The 20012-nt window shown below is 43.2% G+C and overlaps 1 protein-coding gene across 1 annotated transcript in view; it reads right to left on the bottom strand.

The window, feature by feature from the left end:
* LOC115105478 (mitogen-activated protein kinase kinase kinase 5-like) overlaps window positions 1–20012 on the bottom strand; it is a 39508-nt gene that overhangs the window by 11158 nt on the left and 8338 nt on the right. Inside the window, 12 exon segments of the mRNA XM_029627580.2 lie at window positions 1831–1988; window positions 2160–2265; window positions 2585–2721; window positions 8607–8734; window positions 9551–9684; window positions 10343–10427; window positions 11097–11192; window positions 13000–13052; window positions 13427–13531; window positions 13916–14066; window positions 17044–17203; window positions 17629–17741. Of these exon segments, the coding sequence (XP_029483440.2) occupies window positions 1831–1988; window positions 2160–2265; window positions 2585–2721; window positions 8607–8734; window positions 9551–9684; window positions 10343–10427; window positions 11097–11192; window positions 13000–13052; window positions 13427–13531; window positions 13916–14066; window positions 17044–17203; window positions 17629–17741 (1426 nt within the window).

The following is a 20012-nucleotide window of genomic DNA, read 5'->3' as shown; positions in this document are numbered from 1 at the left end:
TTGTTATTAGACCACTCGCAGAACAGCTCCCCTCCTTTGTAAAGGACACCAGCAGTATGATCTCTATCATTTAATCTCTTGATCCTCTCCCTGAGAATACCTTGTTAGTTACTTTTGATGTTGAGTCGTTATACACAAATATTCCACACGAGGGCGGTATTGAAGCCATGGAACATTTTCTTCTGCAAAGTGACCCTAATGAACAACCTTCCAGTGCATGCATTATAACATTGGCTGAAATAGTACTCGCACACAACTATTTCATGTTTCTAAATTATTTCTTTATTCAGACGAAGGGTACTGCTATGGGATCCCCCATGGCTCCTAACTATGCTAATTTGTATGTGGGTTACATGGAGAAAGAGTCGATTTTCAATCCTCTCAAAAATGTTTTCTTGCCTAACATCATTATTTGGAAACGCTATATTGATATTTTTGTTCTATGGAGGGGTGATGAAAAACAGCTCCAGGCTTTTCTTAACTCCTGTTCTGATCATTAGAGATTTACTCTGCAATCTGATACACGTCAAATCAGTTTTCTTGATCTTCTGATCTTGTGTGAAGATAATGTTCTATACACTGATCTTTACAGGAAGCCTACTGATCGTAACAGTTTGTTGAGGGCTGGTAGTTGTTACCCACTTCCCTTGAAAAATAGTTTGCCCTACAGCCAATTCTGTTGAATCAAAAGAATTTGCAAAAAACAATCAGGTTTCGACAGAAATATGGCTGAGACGCAAAGAAAGTTCAAGGAGAGGGGCTACAAAAATGATCAGATTAATATTGCCATTGAGAAAATTCAAAACAAAACATGACCTTTTTCAAGGTCAGTCTCGCAAAAAGACGCATTCTTGTGTTCTAACTACCCGCTATTCAAAGCGGTCTGAACAAATTAAGGGAATCGTTCACAAACATTGGCACATTCTAAAATCCGATGAAAGTCTCGGTAATGTGTTTTTGGACCTTCCCTTGGTCGTATTCTCGCGGGGCAGAAACCAATTGTTACACTGATGTACCACCCCAAGATATTGCTGAACAACGTCCATTTGCACCCCTACTGGATGGAAATTACAAGTGTAATGGCTGTGCTCAATGCAATGGCACTTATAAATGTAGATCCTTCAAACACCCACAAAAGGGGAAATCGAATCCCAATCAAAGGTGTTATTACGTGCTCCACTATAAGGCAGTTATTTATCTTAGAACTTGTCCTTGTGGTAAAAATTGTGGGTTAAACAAAGCGTGAATTAAAAGTACGTATCTCAGAGCATCGTAGCACCATTAGGTGCAAAAACTTGACTTACCCAGATGCGGCCCACTTTTTGGAGGCAGGCCACTCGATTTCGTGTCTGCGTTATATTGGCATCGAACATGTCACCCTCCCTAGGAGAGAGGGTGACCTTGATCATTTATTGTTCAAACGAGAGGCTGCCTGGATCTTTAACTTAAAGACCCTTGCTCCCTTCGGTCTCAACGTAGACTTTGATCTGAAGCCATTCTTGAGATTATTGTGACTTTGCCATTGTAATTGTTTGTAAGCTTGTGTAGTCTAAAATGAATCTATGATTGTATGCTCTCCATTTGTTGTTTGTATGCTGTTCTTTGTATGCCATTTTAATACTTGAGAATTAACCAATGATATTAGGCCACTCTTGGCCATGATTACAGACACCAGTGTGTCTTTTGACACTACATAAACGAGTCATCCCGCAGTGTTTGTGATTACACCCCGATGAAGACAGCTTGGCTGTCGAAACGTTGGTAATTACATTTTTGCATCTGAGCTCCTAGAGTGTGCGGCTCCCTTTTATTTTCTAAGAGAAAGATTACCTTGAACATGGCTGCCTGTGGGCTGCCCAGCTCGTGGAAGGGTGGTTTCCCCGTGGCCATCTCTATGATGGTACAGCCCAAGGACCAGATGTCTGCAGGCTTCCCATAACCCCGCGGGCCCTGGTCGATGATCTCTGGAGCCATGTACTGCAGGGTTCCTAAGAACACCACACAGAGACATTTAGACACCCGCCTACACAAACATGTAGACAACACATGTAAATAATATTCATACCAACAAAGTCAAATATAAATGGTCATATGCAAAAAGCATGGCCACATACCCAACCACACTCATACACAAGCATCAAACATACACCCACACACACCTGTAAAGGTCTCTGTGCAAGGGTTGATTCCCGCCAGTCGTTTCGAGGTGCCAAAGTCAGAGATCTTGAGAACACCACTGTAGGTGTTAATCAACACGTTGTCACCCTGTGAGAAAATGACTTGTTTCTTACACCAGATACTCTTTCCCCACAACACATTGTGACACATTAGTAGTTGAGTTAAGCAACATACACCAGGTTCATGCTCAGTCGGCCACAACGTAGCAAAGCGTTTTGAAAAGGAAAACAAAAAGGAGCGTTTCTTAAGTCCAGGAAATGCCTTCCTGTTTCACTCCATTTTCCGCCGTTTTAGTACCGAATGGACACAACTACTAACTCTGACCGTGAGAATTTAAATCCGCTGTGGCATTGGTACTTAAATAAAACAAAAACAAATATTTTTATTTAGCAACAACAAACCTCACCTTGATGTCTCTGTGGACTATCTGGTTGTCATGGAGATACTTAAGCCCTTCCAGGATCTGCCTGGTGTAGAAAATGACGGTGGCCTCGTTGTCTTTCAGGGGTCCCCATTTGGAACGCAGGAGAGAGGACAAGCTTCCTACATGGGAGAGATGACATTGGAATGGGTTACGGTTAGATATGTAAGGGATTCTATTTAGGATTTGCAACACCTGTGGGCCTCGTTTCCCAGTTGCGATGTAACTTAAGCATTACGATGACGTACCAGATGCATCATTATATACACGAGCCAACTTGTTTCCCAAAGAACCACCCAGTGAGAACGTTCGCTAGTGCCTCGTTATACCATGTGTCAACACTGTTAGGATCAGATATCTCCATTCAAATCTTAACATTAAAATAATTCCACAATACTGACCAAGGATCAGCCCGTAGAGAGTTAATAGCCTATTTTCAGACGTAGGTGGTACTGAGGCAGCTTTATTATGCTTACCCAATAACAATGCACTACATCACAGATTGGGCACATCGTTGACCACGTTGTCACACGTCATGAAAAATTTGGCCGAATAGCCTTAGTCGAAAAATAGAACTCAATTGATGGAAATAGCCTACAGTCAACTTAGTTCTGAAGGTAACGGTAGTCAAAGTCAGACAGAAAAAAAAAGATGTTTATGCTGTTTAGCGAAAACCTGTGAATAAAGTGAGGCGAAAGGGCAAAATAAATGCATATAATGATGCACTTTGGCATCGCTATGAGTGGTCTGGATCACTAGATGTGCCACATTACTAACGAAGGAACTGGGAATCACCTCGGCTACTAAAGAAGGTTCTAACGATGATCTTAACGTTATGAACGCTCTGGGAAAAAAGGCCCCGATTATTCACAATGATAAAATGTCAGAAGCTGAAATCGAACATGACTTTTTAAAGTATTTTCACTTTTTTTTTTTTTTTTTTTAAACACTGGTACATCAGTGACTTGATTGCATTGTGAAATCCATTTTTCTCAATCACTGTGATACTGGAAACACCCACACTTCCTGTGTCATATTCTGCCTGCAGCTATAGCACTGAATTAGACACACACACGCACGCATTCAGACACAATCACACACCAAAAAGACCTCCAGACTTCCTGGAAACATTCTTGCACTGGCTCTATGCACACTCACTGGACTCTACCCACACACTCAAGCATACTACACTGACACGCCAACACACACACACTATTCTGTTTATTATCTATCCTGAATGCCTAGTCACTTTTACCCTTACCTGCATGTACATATGACCTAAATTAACTCAACTACCTCGTACCCCTGCACATTGACTCAGTACCGGCACTCCTTGTATATAGCCTCGTTATTTTATTGTGTTAACATTTCCTTTTTTGCTATTTAGTTGTAATTTTTGTATTATTATTTTTTTTTTAAACTCTGCATTGTTGGGAAAATGTTTCTAAGTAAACATTTCACGGTAAAGTCTACACCTATTGTATTCGGCGTGACTGAAACATGGTTTAAGCCTGATGAAATTACTGTGTTAAATGAGGCCTCACCTGGTTACACTAGTGACCATATTCCCCGCGCATCCCGCAAAGGCGGAGGTGTTGCTAACATTTACGATAGCAAATTTCAATATACAAAAAAGAAAAACGACTGCATTTTCATCTTTTGAGCTTCTAGTCATGAAATCTATGCAGCCTACTCAATCATATTTTATAGCTACTGTTTACAGTTCTCCTGGGCCATATACAGCATTACTCACTGAGTTCCCTGAATTCTTATCGGACCTTATAGTCATGGCAGATAATATTCACATTTTTGGTGACTTTAATATTCACGTGGAAAAGTCCACAGACCCACTCTAAAAGGCTTTCGGGGCCATCATCGACTCAGTGGGATTTGTCCAACATGTCTCCGGACCTACTCACTGCCATACTCATACTCTAGACCTAGTTTTGTCCAGTGGAATAAATGTTGTGGATCTTAATGTTTTTCCTCATAATCCTGGACTATCGGACCACCATTTTATTACGTTTGCAATTGCAACAAATATCCTGCTCAGACCTGAACCAAGGATAATCAAAAGTTGTGCTATAAATTCTCAGACAACCCAAAGATTCCTAGATGCCCTTCCAGACTCCATCCACCTACCCAAGGACGTCGGAGTACAAAAATATGTTAACCACCTAACTGAGGAACTCAATTTAACTTTGTGTAATACCCTAGATGCAGTCGCACCCCTAAAAACAAAAACATTTGTCATAAGCAACTAACTCCCTGGTATACAGAAAATACCCGAGCTCTGAATCAAAGCTTCCAGAAAATTGGAACGGATATGGCGTTTCACTGAACTGGAAGTCTTCTGACTAGCTTGGAAAGACAGTACCGTGCAGTATCGAAGAGCCCTCACTGCTGCTCGTTCATCCTATTTTTCAAACTTAATTGAGGAAAATAAGAACAATCCTAAATGTATTTTTTGATACTGTCACAAAGCTAACTAAAAAGCAGCATTCCCCAAGAGAGGATGGCTTTCACTTCAGCAGTCATAAATTCATGAACTTCTTTGATGAAAAGATCATGATCATTCGAAAGCAAATTACAGACTCCTCTTTAAATCTACGTATTCCTCCAAAGCTCAGTTGTACTGAGTCTGCACAACTCTGCCAGGACCTAGGATCAAGGGAGACACTCAAGTTTTTAAATACTATATCTCTTTACACATTGATGAAAATAATCATGGCCTCTAAACCTTCAAGCTGCATACGGGACCCTATTCCAACTAAACTACTGAAAGAGCTGCTTCCTGTGCTTGGCCCTCCTATGTTGAACATAATAAACAATGTGTACCAAACTCACTAAAAGTGGCAGTAATAAAGCCTGTCTTGAAAAGGCCAAACCTTGACCCAGAAAATATAAAAAACTATCGGCCTATATCGAATCTCCCATTCCTCTCTAAATTTTTGGAAAAAGCTGTTGCGAAGCAACTCACTGCCTTCCTGAAGACAAACAATTTAAATGAAACGCTTCAGTCTGGTTTTAGACCCCATCATAGCACAGAGACTGCACTTGTGAATGTGGTAAATTAATGGCGTCAGACCGAGGCTCTGCATCTGTCCTCGTGCTCCAGGTCCTTAGTGCTGCTTTTGATACCATCGTTCACCACATTCTTTTGGAGAGATTGGAAACCCAAATTGGTCTACACGGACAAGTTCTGGCCTGGTTTAGATCTTATCTGTCAGAAAGATATCAGTTTGTCTCTGAGGATGGTTTGTCCTCTGACAAATCAACTGTTAATTTTGGTGTTCCTTCAAGGCTCCGTTTTAGGACCACTATTGTTTTCACTATATATTTTACCTCTGGGTGATGTCATTCAGAAACATAAAAGGTTCACTTTCACTGCTATGCGGACAACACACAGCTTAAAATTTTGATGAAACATGGTGAAGACCCAAAATTGTCCTCACTGGAAGTCTGTGTTTCAGACATAAGGAAGTGGATGGTGGCAAATGTTCTACTTTTAAACTCAGACAAAACAAAGATGTTAGTTCTATGCCCCAAGAAACAAAGAGATTTTCTGTTGAATCTGACAAGTAATCTTGATGGTTGTACAGTCATCTCAAATAAAACTGTGAAGGTCCTCAACGTTACTCTGGACCCTAATCTCTCTTTTTGACGAACATATCAAGACTGTTTCAAGGACATCTTTTTTTCCATCTACGTAACATTGCAAAAATCAGAAACTTTGTCCAAAAATTATGCAGAAAAATGAATCCATGCTTTTGTCACTTCTAGGTTAGACTACTGCAATGCTCTACTTTCCGGCTACCCGGATAAAGCACTAAATAAACTTCAGTTAGTGCTAAACACGGTTGCTAGAATCTTGACTAGAACCCAAAATTTTTATCATATTTCTCCAGTGCTAGCCTCTCTACACTGGCTTCCTGTTAAGGCAAGGGCTGATTTCAAGGTTTTACTGCTAACCGACAAAGCATGGGGCGGCAGGGTACTGGTTAGAGCGTTGTACTAGTAACTGGAAGGTTGCAAGTTCAAACCCCCAAGCTGACAAGGTACAACTCTGTCGTTCTGCCCCTGAACAGGCAGTTAACCCACTGTTCCTAGGCCGTCATTGAAAATAAGAATTTGTTCTTAACTGACGTGCCTAGTTAAATAAAGGTAAAATAAATTTAAAAATGACATGGGCTCGCTCCTACCCATCTTTACGATTTTGTCTTGCCATACATACCTACACGTACGCTACGGTCACAAGATGCAGGCCTCCTCACTGTCCCTAGAATTTCTAAGCAAACAGTTGGAGGCAGGTCTTTCTCCTATAGAGCTCAATTTTTATGGAATGGTCTACCTAACCATGTGAGAGATGCAGAATCGGTCTCGACCTTTAAGTCTTTATTGAAAACTAATCTCCTCAGTTGTTCCTATGTAGACTGGCCCAGGAGTGTGAAGGTGAACAGAAAGGCACTGGAGCAACAAACCACCCTTGCCGTCTCTGCCTGGCCGGTTCCCCTCTCTCCACCGGGATTCTCTGCCTCTAACCCTATTACAGGGGCTGAGTCACTGGCTTACTGGTGCTCTTCCATGCCATCCCTAGGAGGGGTGCGTCACTTGAGTGGGTTGAGTCACTGATGTGATCTCCTGTCCGGGTAGGGCCCCCGCCCCTTGGGTTGTGCCGTGTCGGAGATATTTGTGGGATATACTCGGCCTTTTCTCAGGATGGTAAGTTGGTGGTTGAAGATATCCCTCTAGTGGTGTGGGGGCTGTGCTTTGGCAAACATGGGTTGGGTTATATCCTTCCTGTTTGGCCCTGTCCGGGGGTATCGTCGGACGGGGCCACATTGTCTCCCGACCCCTCCTGTCTCAGCCTCCAGTATTTATGTTGCAATAGTTTGTTTCAGGGGGCTAGGGTCAGTCTGTTATATCGGGAGTATTTCTCCTGTCAAATCCAGTGTCCTGTGTGAATTAAAGTATGCTCCCTCTAATTCGCTCTCTCTCTCTCTCGCTGAAGACCTGAGCCCTAGGACCATGCCTTAGGACTACCTGGCCTGATGACACCTTGCTGTCCCCAGTCCACCTGGTCGTGCTGCTGCTCCAGTTTCAACTGTTTTACCTGCGGCAATGGAACCCTGACCTGTTCACCGGGCGTGCTACCTGTCCCAGACCTGCTGTTTTCAACTCTCTAGAGACAGCAGGAACGGTAGAGATACTCTGAATGATCGGCTATGAAAAGCCAACTGACATTTACTCCTGAGGTGCTGACCTGTTGCACCCTCTACAAGCACTGTGATTATTATTATTTGACCCTGCTGATCATTATGAACATTTGAACATCTTGGCCATGTTCTGTTATAATCTCCACCCGGCACAGCCAGAAGAAGACTGACCACCCCTCATAGCCTGGTTCCTCTTTAAGTTTCTTCCTAGGTTCCTGCCTTTCTGGGGAGTTTTTTCTAGCCACCGTGCTTCTACACCTGCATTGCTTGCTGTTTGGGGTTTTAGGCTGGTTTTCTGTACAGCACTTTGTGACATCAGCTGATGTAAGAAGGTCTTTCTAAATACATTTAATTGATTGATGTGACAGTTTCATAATTAGGGGAGTAGAGAAAGATGAGCAAGACTGGAAGTATTGATGAGAGAATGAGTGACAACAGTACCAGTGTGTGAGTGGTGGAGAGAGATTGAAAGAAGGAGAATGAGTAGAGAGGCACAACAACAACCGAGAAGTGAAGACTGAAACCATTAGCTGTATGGCAGTTTAAAAAGGTAAAGCAGGACAAGATTACCAAAACTTCCGTCAGTGAGAGAATTAATGAATACTGTACATACCAAGTGAAGGAATGATAGAAAGGCTTGTCTAAAGACTACACATTTGTAGTAGAGAGGCACAAAAGTTGAAATTAGAAACAGTGAATAAACTGGTTCTTTGTGACCTGGTTTATGGGACCATAGAAACAGAATGAGATTTAAAATAGAATGAAACAGATTCAATTTCTATGCACTGTACCTCCAGGAACCTCCTCCATAAAGATCTTGATGAAGCCATCCTGACTCATAGAGCCCAGGTACTGAACGATGTTCCTGTGCTTCAGCCTCTTGTGCAGAGCCATCTCCTCATGCAGAGGCTGGGAGTAACTGAGATTCACACGCAGATGGGGGGAGAACCAACAGTTAGCATTGGCACTAGATTAGCATAGCATTAGCAAATGGGACAGTGTTCATCTGCCGTTATAACAACATTGCTACAAAACATAAACAATGTTAGTGCTGGCTGTGCCGTCATTGAAAAACAACATAAAATTCACTCCAATATTGCAGTTGCGCTGACATGGTGTAGCTGTGACCTTTGCGTACTGTATGAATTTGATGAGAGCTTTACAAGCACCTGTCATGTGCTGCTTTAACCTATGTGGCCATTAATTCTACAGAGGAACTAAGTACTAACATTTCTTGAACTATGGGGCTCAGCTCTTAGTCGAGGTCGAAGGCTCGTAAACAAGGAATGGGGAAATCTAAATAGACATCCATCTCTTCAGGGAGTAGATTCCAGTGTAGCTATGGGGACACTGGGCAAACATGACATTTGGCATGCTGAGGAAAACATCTGCGCATTCATTATTCTCATCATTAATCGTGAACCGTTTCGCTCACATTGTATAATGTATTACACATATTAGGCTAAAATAATCATTCGGATTTATGGTATCATGTGCAAAGAAAAGCAGCCTGATCCCAGATCTGTTTGTGCTGTCGTGTCAACAAGTATGGTCATTGTTTGACAATACAGCAAAACAGAACTGGGACCAGGCAACAAAAAAAAGGGGAAATGTAGCCTGGTCCCAGAACTGTTTGTGCTGTCGTGTCAACAAGTATGGTCATTGTTTGACAATACAGCTAAAACAGATCTGGGACCAGTGGAAAAAAGAAAAAGGGGAAATGTGTTTTCCATACGTGCTGTCTTTCTCTGGGATCTCCTTGATGGCGATGCGGACTTGGTTGCTCAGGTCCCTCCCAGCATACACCACGCCATATGTTCCTTTACCCAGAACCACCTTGTCTCTGTTTTCGCTGGTCTCATAGATAAACTGCAAGTCGTAAGGGAGGTTTAATTCAACAGGATGACGGGTGTGAAACTAAATGTGTCTGTGTGTTTCATTAAAAAGAAAATGTGTCTAAGAGAGTGTGTGGGTTATAAATAGTGTAAAGAATTTCACAAGCAACCACAACAGAAAAGGTTGAGTGAGAGCACAAAGCAAAGGGATGTATATTTAGAAACCTTCTGCTGCTCTGAACTGCAGTGAGCTGAAATACTATTTGAAATGATTTCAAATAGTATTTGAACCCATGTTTGCTGGAGTGACATGCTGGACTGAATCCAATGTTCTGTGAATACCAGGAACTTAACACACAAAAAAATGAGGGGTCGGGAATACGGTAACCATAGCACTACTTGGGCGACGGTTAAGGGAAACTTTTCGCCTATTGACCCCATCATGACAGGGCTTGTTTGTGTACTGGTATGTTAGAAGGGGGAGGGTGTCAAAAAAAGAAAAGCAGGCTCGAGAGGGAGGATTCTACGCAATTTGTGTCTCCACAACTCCTTGAATCCTTTCTCCTCACCTCCTTTTCAACCGTATTTTAGGAGAAGGTCCTATGTCTCACCCCTCGAACCCTGGTTTCCAATGCATTTTAAGGAGGAGGAAAGAGGAGAGGAAATATGAATTGAGAAAGAACCTAGCTGACCTCCAGTAATCCTCCAGTGAGCTCGCTGGAGTACTCCACTGGGGCTTCGGCCTGGGTTAGAAGAGAATTGACCATCTCACAGAACCTGATGGAGAAACAGCACACACAAGAAACTAAATCACGTGGAAAAGACTGTTCAAATACATGTGAGCATGTCGCATATCAGTCAGTCATATATTCATAGACCTCACAGGCAAATCATAGATAAGACCTGCAGAAACGTACACAAACAAATTCAGTACGCAGCATTGTTATCAATGTCATGAAGTATTAAAGGGGACCTTTCGATTGCCTGTTATTCGCCTTTCACTGATTCCACAAACACTACTATGAAAACCACTTCCTACTTCCTTCCTTCTCAGAAAGTCTTGGATAACACCTGGGATTTACTGTATCCCAATAGACAACACCTAGCTAATACTGTACTGTATTAGCACACAATGTAAAATGCACATCCCTATCAATTCACACCAAAAGGGGAGAGAGAAGCAGGCTCTATTTTCACTAGGCCAGAGTAAAATAAATATTAACAGTTGTCATGTCAACACAATCAAATCATGTGATAATAGTTGAAAGAACAGGCCCAATCTGTATGTAGGTTTTGTGTGGAGAATGTGGGGAATGAATCAATGGTTGATATGGTTGGTTGTTTACACCCCTTCCTGCTAGACAGCTGGGCTAAAGGCTGCCTTTTGGTGTGTGTTTGTGCGTGCGTGCCTATGTACAAGTGTGTTTGTACGTGTGTGGGACTCACCCCTTACAGTGCAGCTCGCTGGGAAAGCAGAGTTGGAAGTCATCCGAGTTCTCCAGGACATACAGGAAGCAGCTACGCTCGTCAAACTTGGAAACACTGTGCAGGTCAAAAGGTTAAAGAGGGGCATTAAGAGCTACACAACACTTCAAAGCTAACAGCGGCGCCACAATGAAATAACAACAAGTATTCTCAAAATACCAACGCAGGCAAACAAAGGAATATGAATAAAGACAAGAAAAGCCAACAATGGCACATTCAATATGTGGCTCTCCAATTCAGAGAAGGATGTTTTCTTTCCATCTCGTATAGATTGAAATACTGATACGTCTGAAGCCACCAGGTGACAGTAGGGCTGGGCGATATGACGATATATATCGTGTGACGATAGACGTTTTTTTATCATTTCATATTATGCTCTAGCGTTTACTTCGTTGTGTAGCAAATCACACAAGGCAATATTTTTCATCAAACGTGCCCGTGTGGAAGGAAATTTGCAACACAAACAAACATGGAGGGGAGTGAACGTGACACAGAGCACGGAGACACGGAGTTCGTACCTAAAAGAGGGGCTACTTCGGTCACATGGACGTGGTTTGGGTATGAAAAGTCTGGTGCGGACTAGAAAACCGTCCTCTGCAAAATATGCCGCAGGCCGGTCCCGACGACAGGCTCAAACACCACTAACCTCTTTAACCACCTGCGTAAGAAGCATGTGAAACAGTGCGGAGAGAGTCTACCGGTGAGACCCAGAAAAGTACAGTCAAGTGCTCAAAACAAACCCCCGACTCAGACGTTGCAAGAGGCTTTTGCCCGCGGCACACCATGTGGTAAAGCATCACGATGGTGGAAGGAGAGAACAGCTGCCGTTACAACTTACATCTGCAAAGACACGGCCCCAATATACACGGTCGAGAAACGGGGGTTTCGTGAGTTGGTGCTAACGCTCGACCCAGGGTACCAAATGCAAATTGATATGTGACACGTATTAATGCCAAAATAACATGCAAAACGGGCAAGCCACTAAAAATATCTATTATATATTTTAGGCCTATATTTATTTTGTTTGCAACATCAGTTGAAGTGATTTCTATTTACCTTTTTAGATTTTATACATTCATATTTTGTTACATGTTTAATTGAAAATTTGCACAAAGGTTCTAAATAAAAGGAGAAATAATCAAAGATGAGTAAGTACCTTTTATTTGTTGGGTATAATTCTAAATGTAATAAGAAATAGGCCTTTACATGTAGTCATTTTATATCAACTATTTATTCATTGAATTTACAGAAAATATGCTATATCGTGATATGTATCGTTATCTGGATATGAAATGACCTATATCGGGATATGAGATTTTGGCCATATCACCCAGCCCTGGGTGAGTGTTGCAAATATAAACTGAAAGAAAATAAATCTATCGCCCTGGAGGCAGTTCGGTAGGCAAAACAAGGGTAAAGTACACAGTGACCTCCACAGCCAAATAGACACAGACACACACACACACACATCCAGTCAAAGTCGTTGAAAACAACACAGACAAAAACTCCCTGATGGCCAGTGGCCAAGTCCACCAGACAGATAGTGTTTAGACTCAGTAGACCGCAACCTGGCTTCAAATACTATTTGAAATGCTTTCAAATAGTTTAGCTGGGCTTGATTGAGCTTGCCTGGCGCAATGGAACCAATAGAGTAGTCGCAAACCTGCAAACTCTGCCCATTTGGAACTCCAGGCAGGCTAAAGGAAACGCTGAAATAGTTCAAAAAGTATTTGAGCCTAGGTCTGGTAGACTAGCCCTGGTGATGTGTATGGGCTGCAGGCGTGAACACGACACACCCACACATCACAGAGCCAGGAACTCAGCCCAGAAATATTAGCACACTCTGTACTGTCTGTTACCGTACCTCACTCCCCGGATTTGCGAGGCTGGGAAAGTCCACTGGGCTTTCTGGCCTTTCTATGGAAGGGAAGACATGGCAAACTGTCAAAATGCTGACTCAACAGTCTACACACACACACACAAAGTGTGCACTCGCCTGCACACACACGCGGGTGGCACACATCCTCATTAGGCGATTATAGGCATGTCTTCTTTCCCGTCACGGACGTGGTGCCGTTTTGAAAACACTCCACGCCTATTCTGGTTAAACACACCATTCCTGAACTACCATTTTCTATGTCTTAACAGGTTGAAAACTGTAGACCTGTACAGTATAACTCAGTAGTTCAATATCTACAAGGCGGTAGAGGGGTCTGTTCACCTGGTCCCAGATCTGCTTGTCCTGTATAGCCAACTCTTACGGTCATTGTCATGCCTAACATGGTCTGTACCTTCAGGGGTGTGATGTGGTTGAGCCGAACCGTGCAGCTCTCATCCTCCTCACTCACACACACTATAGTGGGCTGGAGCACTTTGGTCTGCTCCAAGATCAGAACCTGAGGAACGGCAATGGTTAATGGCAATAACAGTATTTGGCATTAAAAGGTTACTTTTCCAAATACTTTTGCTACTGTACATTGTCAACATGACAAACTCTCCCGGCAGGGTGACGCCAAGTGCCAACATCATTAGCAATTATCTGACCATATCCGTGCAGTTAAATGCATGTAAAAGCAAATGTCTTTTACTGCACTGCATTTGAATGCCCAGAACTGTTATATACTAGGCAGAGAGAATCTATTGAGGTCTCACAAAGCAATGTGGGTTTGAGGAACTGGGAGTACTTGGAGTGGTAGTGTCTGACAGAGTGACTTGGAAACATGCCGCTATGCTCTAACTAAATAAAGCTGAATGTACTGGGAGCTGTGGTGAGGACTTACTGGGCAGCGGTCAGTGGAAACAGTGGGCTTGCAGGCTTGCAGCAACAGCTCCATCCAGAAGTCCACAGTCTCCTGTTTAGACGGTTTCACCTCCGGGGGCTTGGTGAACTGATGGTACAAGATGAACGTCTCCATGATCGAGCCCACATACCTCAAAAGAAAGATGCGAATAAGTATTTGAAAATCAAAATCAAAGTTCAAAACATTGACCTTAAAAGAGATCATGTTTTTCATCAAATGGATGATATTTAGATAAAACCAAATCAAAGTAGATTGAACAAAGTAGGAAAAATGACAGTTGCTGGTACATTGATCAAGTCTGATCATAAAGTTACTGGTCCCCTCCCCCCGTGTCAAACACTTGAATTCAGGTGGCGGGATAATTTAGGGTTTTATGTGACATCACATAAAGCCCTCAATTTAATACACCAATGGTAACGTCTTATTCTCTTGCCTAATTTAAATAAGTACCAACTCGTAACCATCAGCATAGAAGGTGTGGTTTACATAGCTAGCTAGTCTACTGGTGCTAAAATTTGACTGCAAGGTGACATCAAATTACAGGTTTCTCCTATTCATCTATGCAAAGATAATTTTAGGTTCCCCCTTTCATCTGTGTCTGGTGTTTGCTAGTTACTGGCTAGCTAGTTCTTCAGCCAGCATGGAACAAAGGGGGGGGGTCGTTCAAAACTCAGACGCAGTTGTCATGTCAACATTAGAGTGTTGGACTAGTAACCGGAAGGTTGCAAGATCGAATCCCCGAACTGACAAGGAAAAATCTGTTGTTCTGCCCCTGAACAAGGCAGTTAAGAACTAATGCGTATTTTGTGGGTTAACTGACTTGCCTAGTTAAATAAAGGTAAAATAAAAAAATCTGTCAGTTCTGCTGCAAAATGCAACAGAAGACACATGCCAAATGGGAGATCCTGACATCATTGATAGTCGTGGTTTATGAATATGGTCTGGCAGTCAACATAAAAACACACACACACATATATACACACACACACACATACAAACACACACACACACACACAGTTGAAGTCAGAAGTTTAAATACACTTAGGTTGGAGTCATTAAAACTCATTTTTCAAAATACTCCACACATTTATTGTTAACAAACTATAGTTTTTCCAAGTCGGATAGGATATCTACTTTGTGCATGACAAGTAATTTTTCCAACAATTGTTTACAGACAGATTATTTAATTTATAACTCACTGTATCACAATTCCAGTGGGTCAGAAGTTTACATATACTAAGTTGACAGTTCCAGAAAATTAAGTCATGGCTTTAGAAGCTTCTGATAGGCTAATTGACATCATTTGAGTCAATTGGAGGTGTACCTGTGGATGTATTTCAAGGCCTACCTTCAAAATCAGTACCTCATTGCTTGACATGGAAAAATCTAAAGTCAGCCAAGACCTCAGAAAAAAAAAATAGTAGACTTCCACAAGTCCGGTTCATCCTTGGGAGCAATTTCCAAATGCCTGACGGTACCACGACCATCTGTACAAACAATAGTACGCTAGTATAAACACCATGGGACCACGCAGCCATCATACAGCTCAGGAAGAAGATACTGGAGGAAACAGGCACAAAAGTATCTATATCCACAGTAAAAACGAGTCCTATATCGACATAACCTGAAAGGCCGCTCAGCAAGGAAGAAGCAACTGCTCCAAAACAGCCATACAAAAAGCCAGACTACAGTTTGCAACTGCACATGGGGACAAAGATTGTATTCTTTGGAGAAATGTCCTCTGGTCTGATGAAACAAAAATAGAACTGTTTGGCCATAATGACCATTGTTATGTTTGGAGGATAAAGGGGGAGGCTTGCAAGCTGAAGAACACCATCCCAAACGCAAAGCACAAGGGTGGCAGCATCATGTTGTGGGGGTGATTTGCTGCAGGAGGGACTGGTGCACTTCACACAATAGATGGCATCATGAGGCTGGAAAATGATGTGGTTATATTGAAGCAACATCTCAAGACATCAGTCAGGAAGTTAAAGCTTGGTCACAAATGGGTCTTCCAAGTGGACAATGACCCCAAGTATACTTCCAAAGTTGTGGCAAAATGGCTTAAGGACAACAAATTCAAGGTATTGGAGTGGCCATCACAAAGCCCTGACCCCAATCCTATAGAAAATTTGTTGGCAGAACTGAAAAAGCGTGTGCGGGCAAGGAGGTCTACAAACCTGACTCAGTTACACCAGCTCTGTCAGGAGAAATGGGCAAAAATTCACCCAACTTATTGTGGAAGGCTCCCAAAACGTTTGACCCAAGTTAAATAATTTAAAGGCAATGCTACCAAATACTAATTGAGTGTATGTAAACTTCTGGCCCACTGGGAATGTGATGAAATAAAGAAAATAATAAATAAATAATTCTGTCTACTATTATTCTGACATTTCATATTCATAGAATAAAGTGGTGATCCTAACTGACCTAAAACAGGGATTTTTTACTTGGAATAAATGTCAGTAATTGTGAAAAACTGAGTTTAAATGTATTTGGCTAAGGTGTATGTAAACTTCCGACTTCAACTGTATATATTTTATGAGTCATACCCAGACCTCACCCTGTCCAGTTTCAACTGAAATTGTCCAAAATGAACTAGCTACAAGATGAACTAGCTAGCTAACTTCATGATCTCACTGCAACACTGCTCATTACATCCAAATTGCTTGTCATAAGTATTTCAAAGAACTGTCAGTCAAGGCAGGCTCCCCCCACTCAGCCTATTAACTCCCCGCCCACTCAGCCTGACTTTTCAGTCTTACTGATAGTTAGACATGAGTGAAGAAGTGCATTTCCTCAAATTTGGAGCATTTTTAAAATCGTGAAAAAATATAAAGGCTATTTTACATTTAATCCGGATGACTGTACTTGCCCTTTAACAGGATATTTTGAAATGTGGCCCCTCATCCTGGTTTCTAATCATCTCAATCTCAAAAAGCAGGTTCATATAAACATCAGTGTTATTGAGGAATCTGTTAGAATGATATGCTCATATATTTCACATCAAGAATGCCTGCCTGGTCCCAGATCTGTTTGTGCTGTCTTGAATGTTTGCAGTGACAATGACCATAGGATCTAACAAGATGAACTGTGACTCCTCTCACCACATGGGTGCATTGAGCCGGTAGAGTTTCTCTGAAGCCTCGATGACCTTCCTGTGTTCGTTGGCCAGGATGCTGGCTCCCAGGTAGAAGCCTACGTCCCAGTAGTCCTGCATCTTCTCCAAGCTGCCCTTCCTCCCCAGCAGGCTGCTCAGGGTCACGCCTGGAAACACACACAACAAACACAAACACACACGGGCGCAGACAGACACAGAGGTTGGATAGTGAGAATATTATATTTTTTTTCCTCAGGCTAACAGTATGGCATCGAAATGTAACGAAAGAAGACATGACATGGCACAGAAGCCCAAAAAGAATAACAGTGACATGCATTAATAAATAATGTAGGGGTGTAATTATTTAGTGTCCTTATGCAGACTGTTAGTAATGATGATAGTGATTGGCAGGGAGTAGGACTGCACCAACAATTAGCCCACATTCACTGTGGTTGATTACCGGCATGGATTTTTAAAAAACAAGGAAATTGTAGTTTACTTAAGCAATTATACAAAACAAAACATGAACACACTAGTTCACTTCGACAGGCTACTGATTCAGGGCAGTAGAGTGTCGGTGAGAACAATGTACCTATCTTGCGCAGCTCGATGGAGGTGTCAAATTCGTGGCCGGCAGCCATCAAGAGGACAACGTTGTTGATGCCGGAGTGAAGGGTTTGCTCTGTCTCGAAGGCTTTGCCGTACCTGGGGAGAATTCGTGAAGGGAGATTAAAATGGATGAATTAATAAACATATATTGCTGCCTAGTCAATGAGCTGACCTAAGCAATGTTTTGCTTAATAACAGCGTATCATATAGGATCAGGTGTGTCAGATGTCATAAGCCTGACACAAGGCGTCATGACTGTTAAAGCCATCTGCCATTTCTTAATTCTAACAGTGTTATGCAGCCTTTATGACAGAGGACTCAAGTAAAGAAGAAAAAGGAAAAGAAAAAGGACAACAAAGTGAAACCTCTAAAGAAACAAGAGACCATAATACAAGAAACAGCACTATAGAGAGATAGAACAACAACAACGCAGCCACTGCCAGCTAGCCTACTTCAGCAGTACTGTATCATTTGAATTATTTTAGTCAATAAGATTCCTGCTACGTAAGCTTAACTTTCTGAACATTCGAGACGTGTAGTCCATTTGTCATTCCAATCTCCTTTGCATTAGCGTAGCCTCTTCTGTAGCCTGTCAACTATGTGTCTGTCTATCCCTGTTCTCTCCTCTCTGCACAGACCATACAAACGCTCCACACCGCGTGGCCGCGGCCACTCTAATCTGGTGGTCCCAGCGCGCACGACCCACGTGGAGTTCCAGGTCTCCGGTAGCCTCTGGAACTGCCGATCTGCGGCCAACAAGGCAGAGTTCATCTCAGCCTATGCCTCCCTCCAGTCCCTCGACTTCTTGGCACTGACGGAAACATGGATCACCACAGATAACACTGCTACGCCTACTGCTCTCTCTTCGTCCGCCCACGTGTTCTCGCACACCCCGAGAGCTTCTGGTCAGCGGTCATTCTCTCTTTCTCCCCTTACCCATCTGTCTATCGCCTCCTTTGAATTCCATGCTGTCACAGTTACCAGCCCTTTCAAGCTTAACATCCTTATCATTTATCACCCTCCAGGTTCCCTCGGAGAGTTCATCAATGAGCTTGATGCCTTGATAAGCTCCTTTCCTGAGGATGGCTCACCTCTCACAGTTCTGGGCGACTTTAACCTCCCCACGTCTACCTTTGACTCATTCCTCTCTGCCTCCTTTTTTCCACTCCTCTCCTCTTTTGACCTCACCCTCTCACCTTCCCCCTCTACTCACAAGGCAGGCAATACGCTCGACCTCATCTTTACTAGATGCTGTTCTTCCACTAACCTCACTGCAACTCCCCTCCAAGTCTCCGACCACTACCTTGTATCCTTTTCCCTCTTGCTCTCATCCAACACTTCCCACACTGCCCCTACTGGATGGTATCGCGCCGTCCCAATCTTCGCTCTCTCTCCCCCGCTACTCTCTCCTCTTCCATCCTATCATCTCTTCCCTCTGCTCAAACCTTCTCCAACCTATCTCCTGATTCTGCCTCCTCAACCCTCCTCTCCTCCCTTTCTGCATCCCTTGATTCTCTATGTCCCCTATCCTCCAGGCCGGCTCGGTCCTCCTCCCGCTCCGTGGCTCGACGACTCATTGCGAGCTCACAGAACAGGGCTCCGGGCAGCCGAGCGGAAATGGAGGAAAACTCGCCTCCCTGCGGACCTGGCATCCTTTCACTCCCTCCTCTCTACATTTTCCTCTTCTGTCTCTGCTGCTAAAGCCACTTTCTACCACTCTAAAGTCCAAGCATCTGCCTCTAACCCTAGGAAGCTCTTTGCCACCTTCTCCTCCCTCCTGAATCCTCCTCCCCCCCTCCTCCCTCTCTGCAGATGACTTCGTCAACCATTTTGAAAAGAAGGTCGACGACATCCGATCCTCGTTTGCTAAGTCAAACGACACCGCTGGTTCTGCTCACACTGCCCTACCCTGTGCTCTGACCTCTTTCTCCCCTCTCTCTCCAGATGAAATCTCGCGTCTTGTGACGGCCGGCCGCCCAACAACCTGCCCGCTTGACCCTATTCCCTCCTCTCTTCTCCAGACCATTTCCGGAGACCTTCTCCCTTACCTCACCTCGCTCATCAACTCATCCCTGACCGCTGGCTACGTCCCTTCTGTCTTCAAGAGAGCGAGAGTTGCACCCCTTCTGAAAAAAACCTACACTCGATCCCTCCGATGTCAACAACTACAGACCAGTATCCCTTCTTTCTTTTCTCTCCAAAACTCTTGAACGTACCGTCCTTGGACAGCTCTCCCGCTATCTCTCTCAGAATGACCTTCTTGATCCAAATCAGTCAGGTTTCAAGACTAGTCATTCAACTGAGACTGCTCTTCTCTGTATCACAGAGGCCCTCCGCACTGCTAAAGCTAACTCTCTCTCCTCTGCT

Source organism: Oncorhynchus nerka, linkage group LG3 (assembly GCF_034236695.1).
Source record: "Oncorhynchus nerka isolate Pitt River linkage group LG3, Oner_Uvic_2.0, whole genome shotgun sequence".
In the NCBI taxonomy this organism is placed as follows: Eukaryota; Metazoa; Chordata; class Actinopteri; order Salmoniformes; family Salmonidae; genus Oncorhynchus; species Oncorhynchus nerka.
This window is presented reverse-complemented; position numbering and strand designations above follow the sequence as displayed.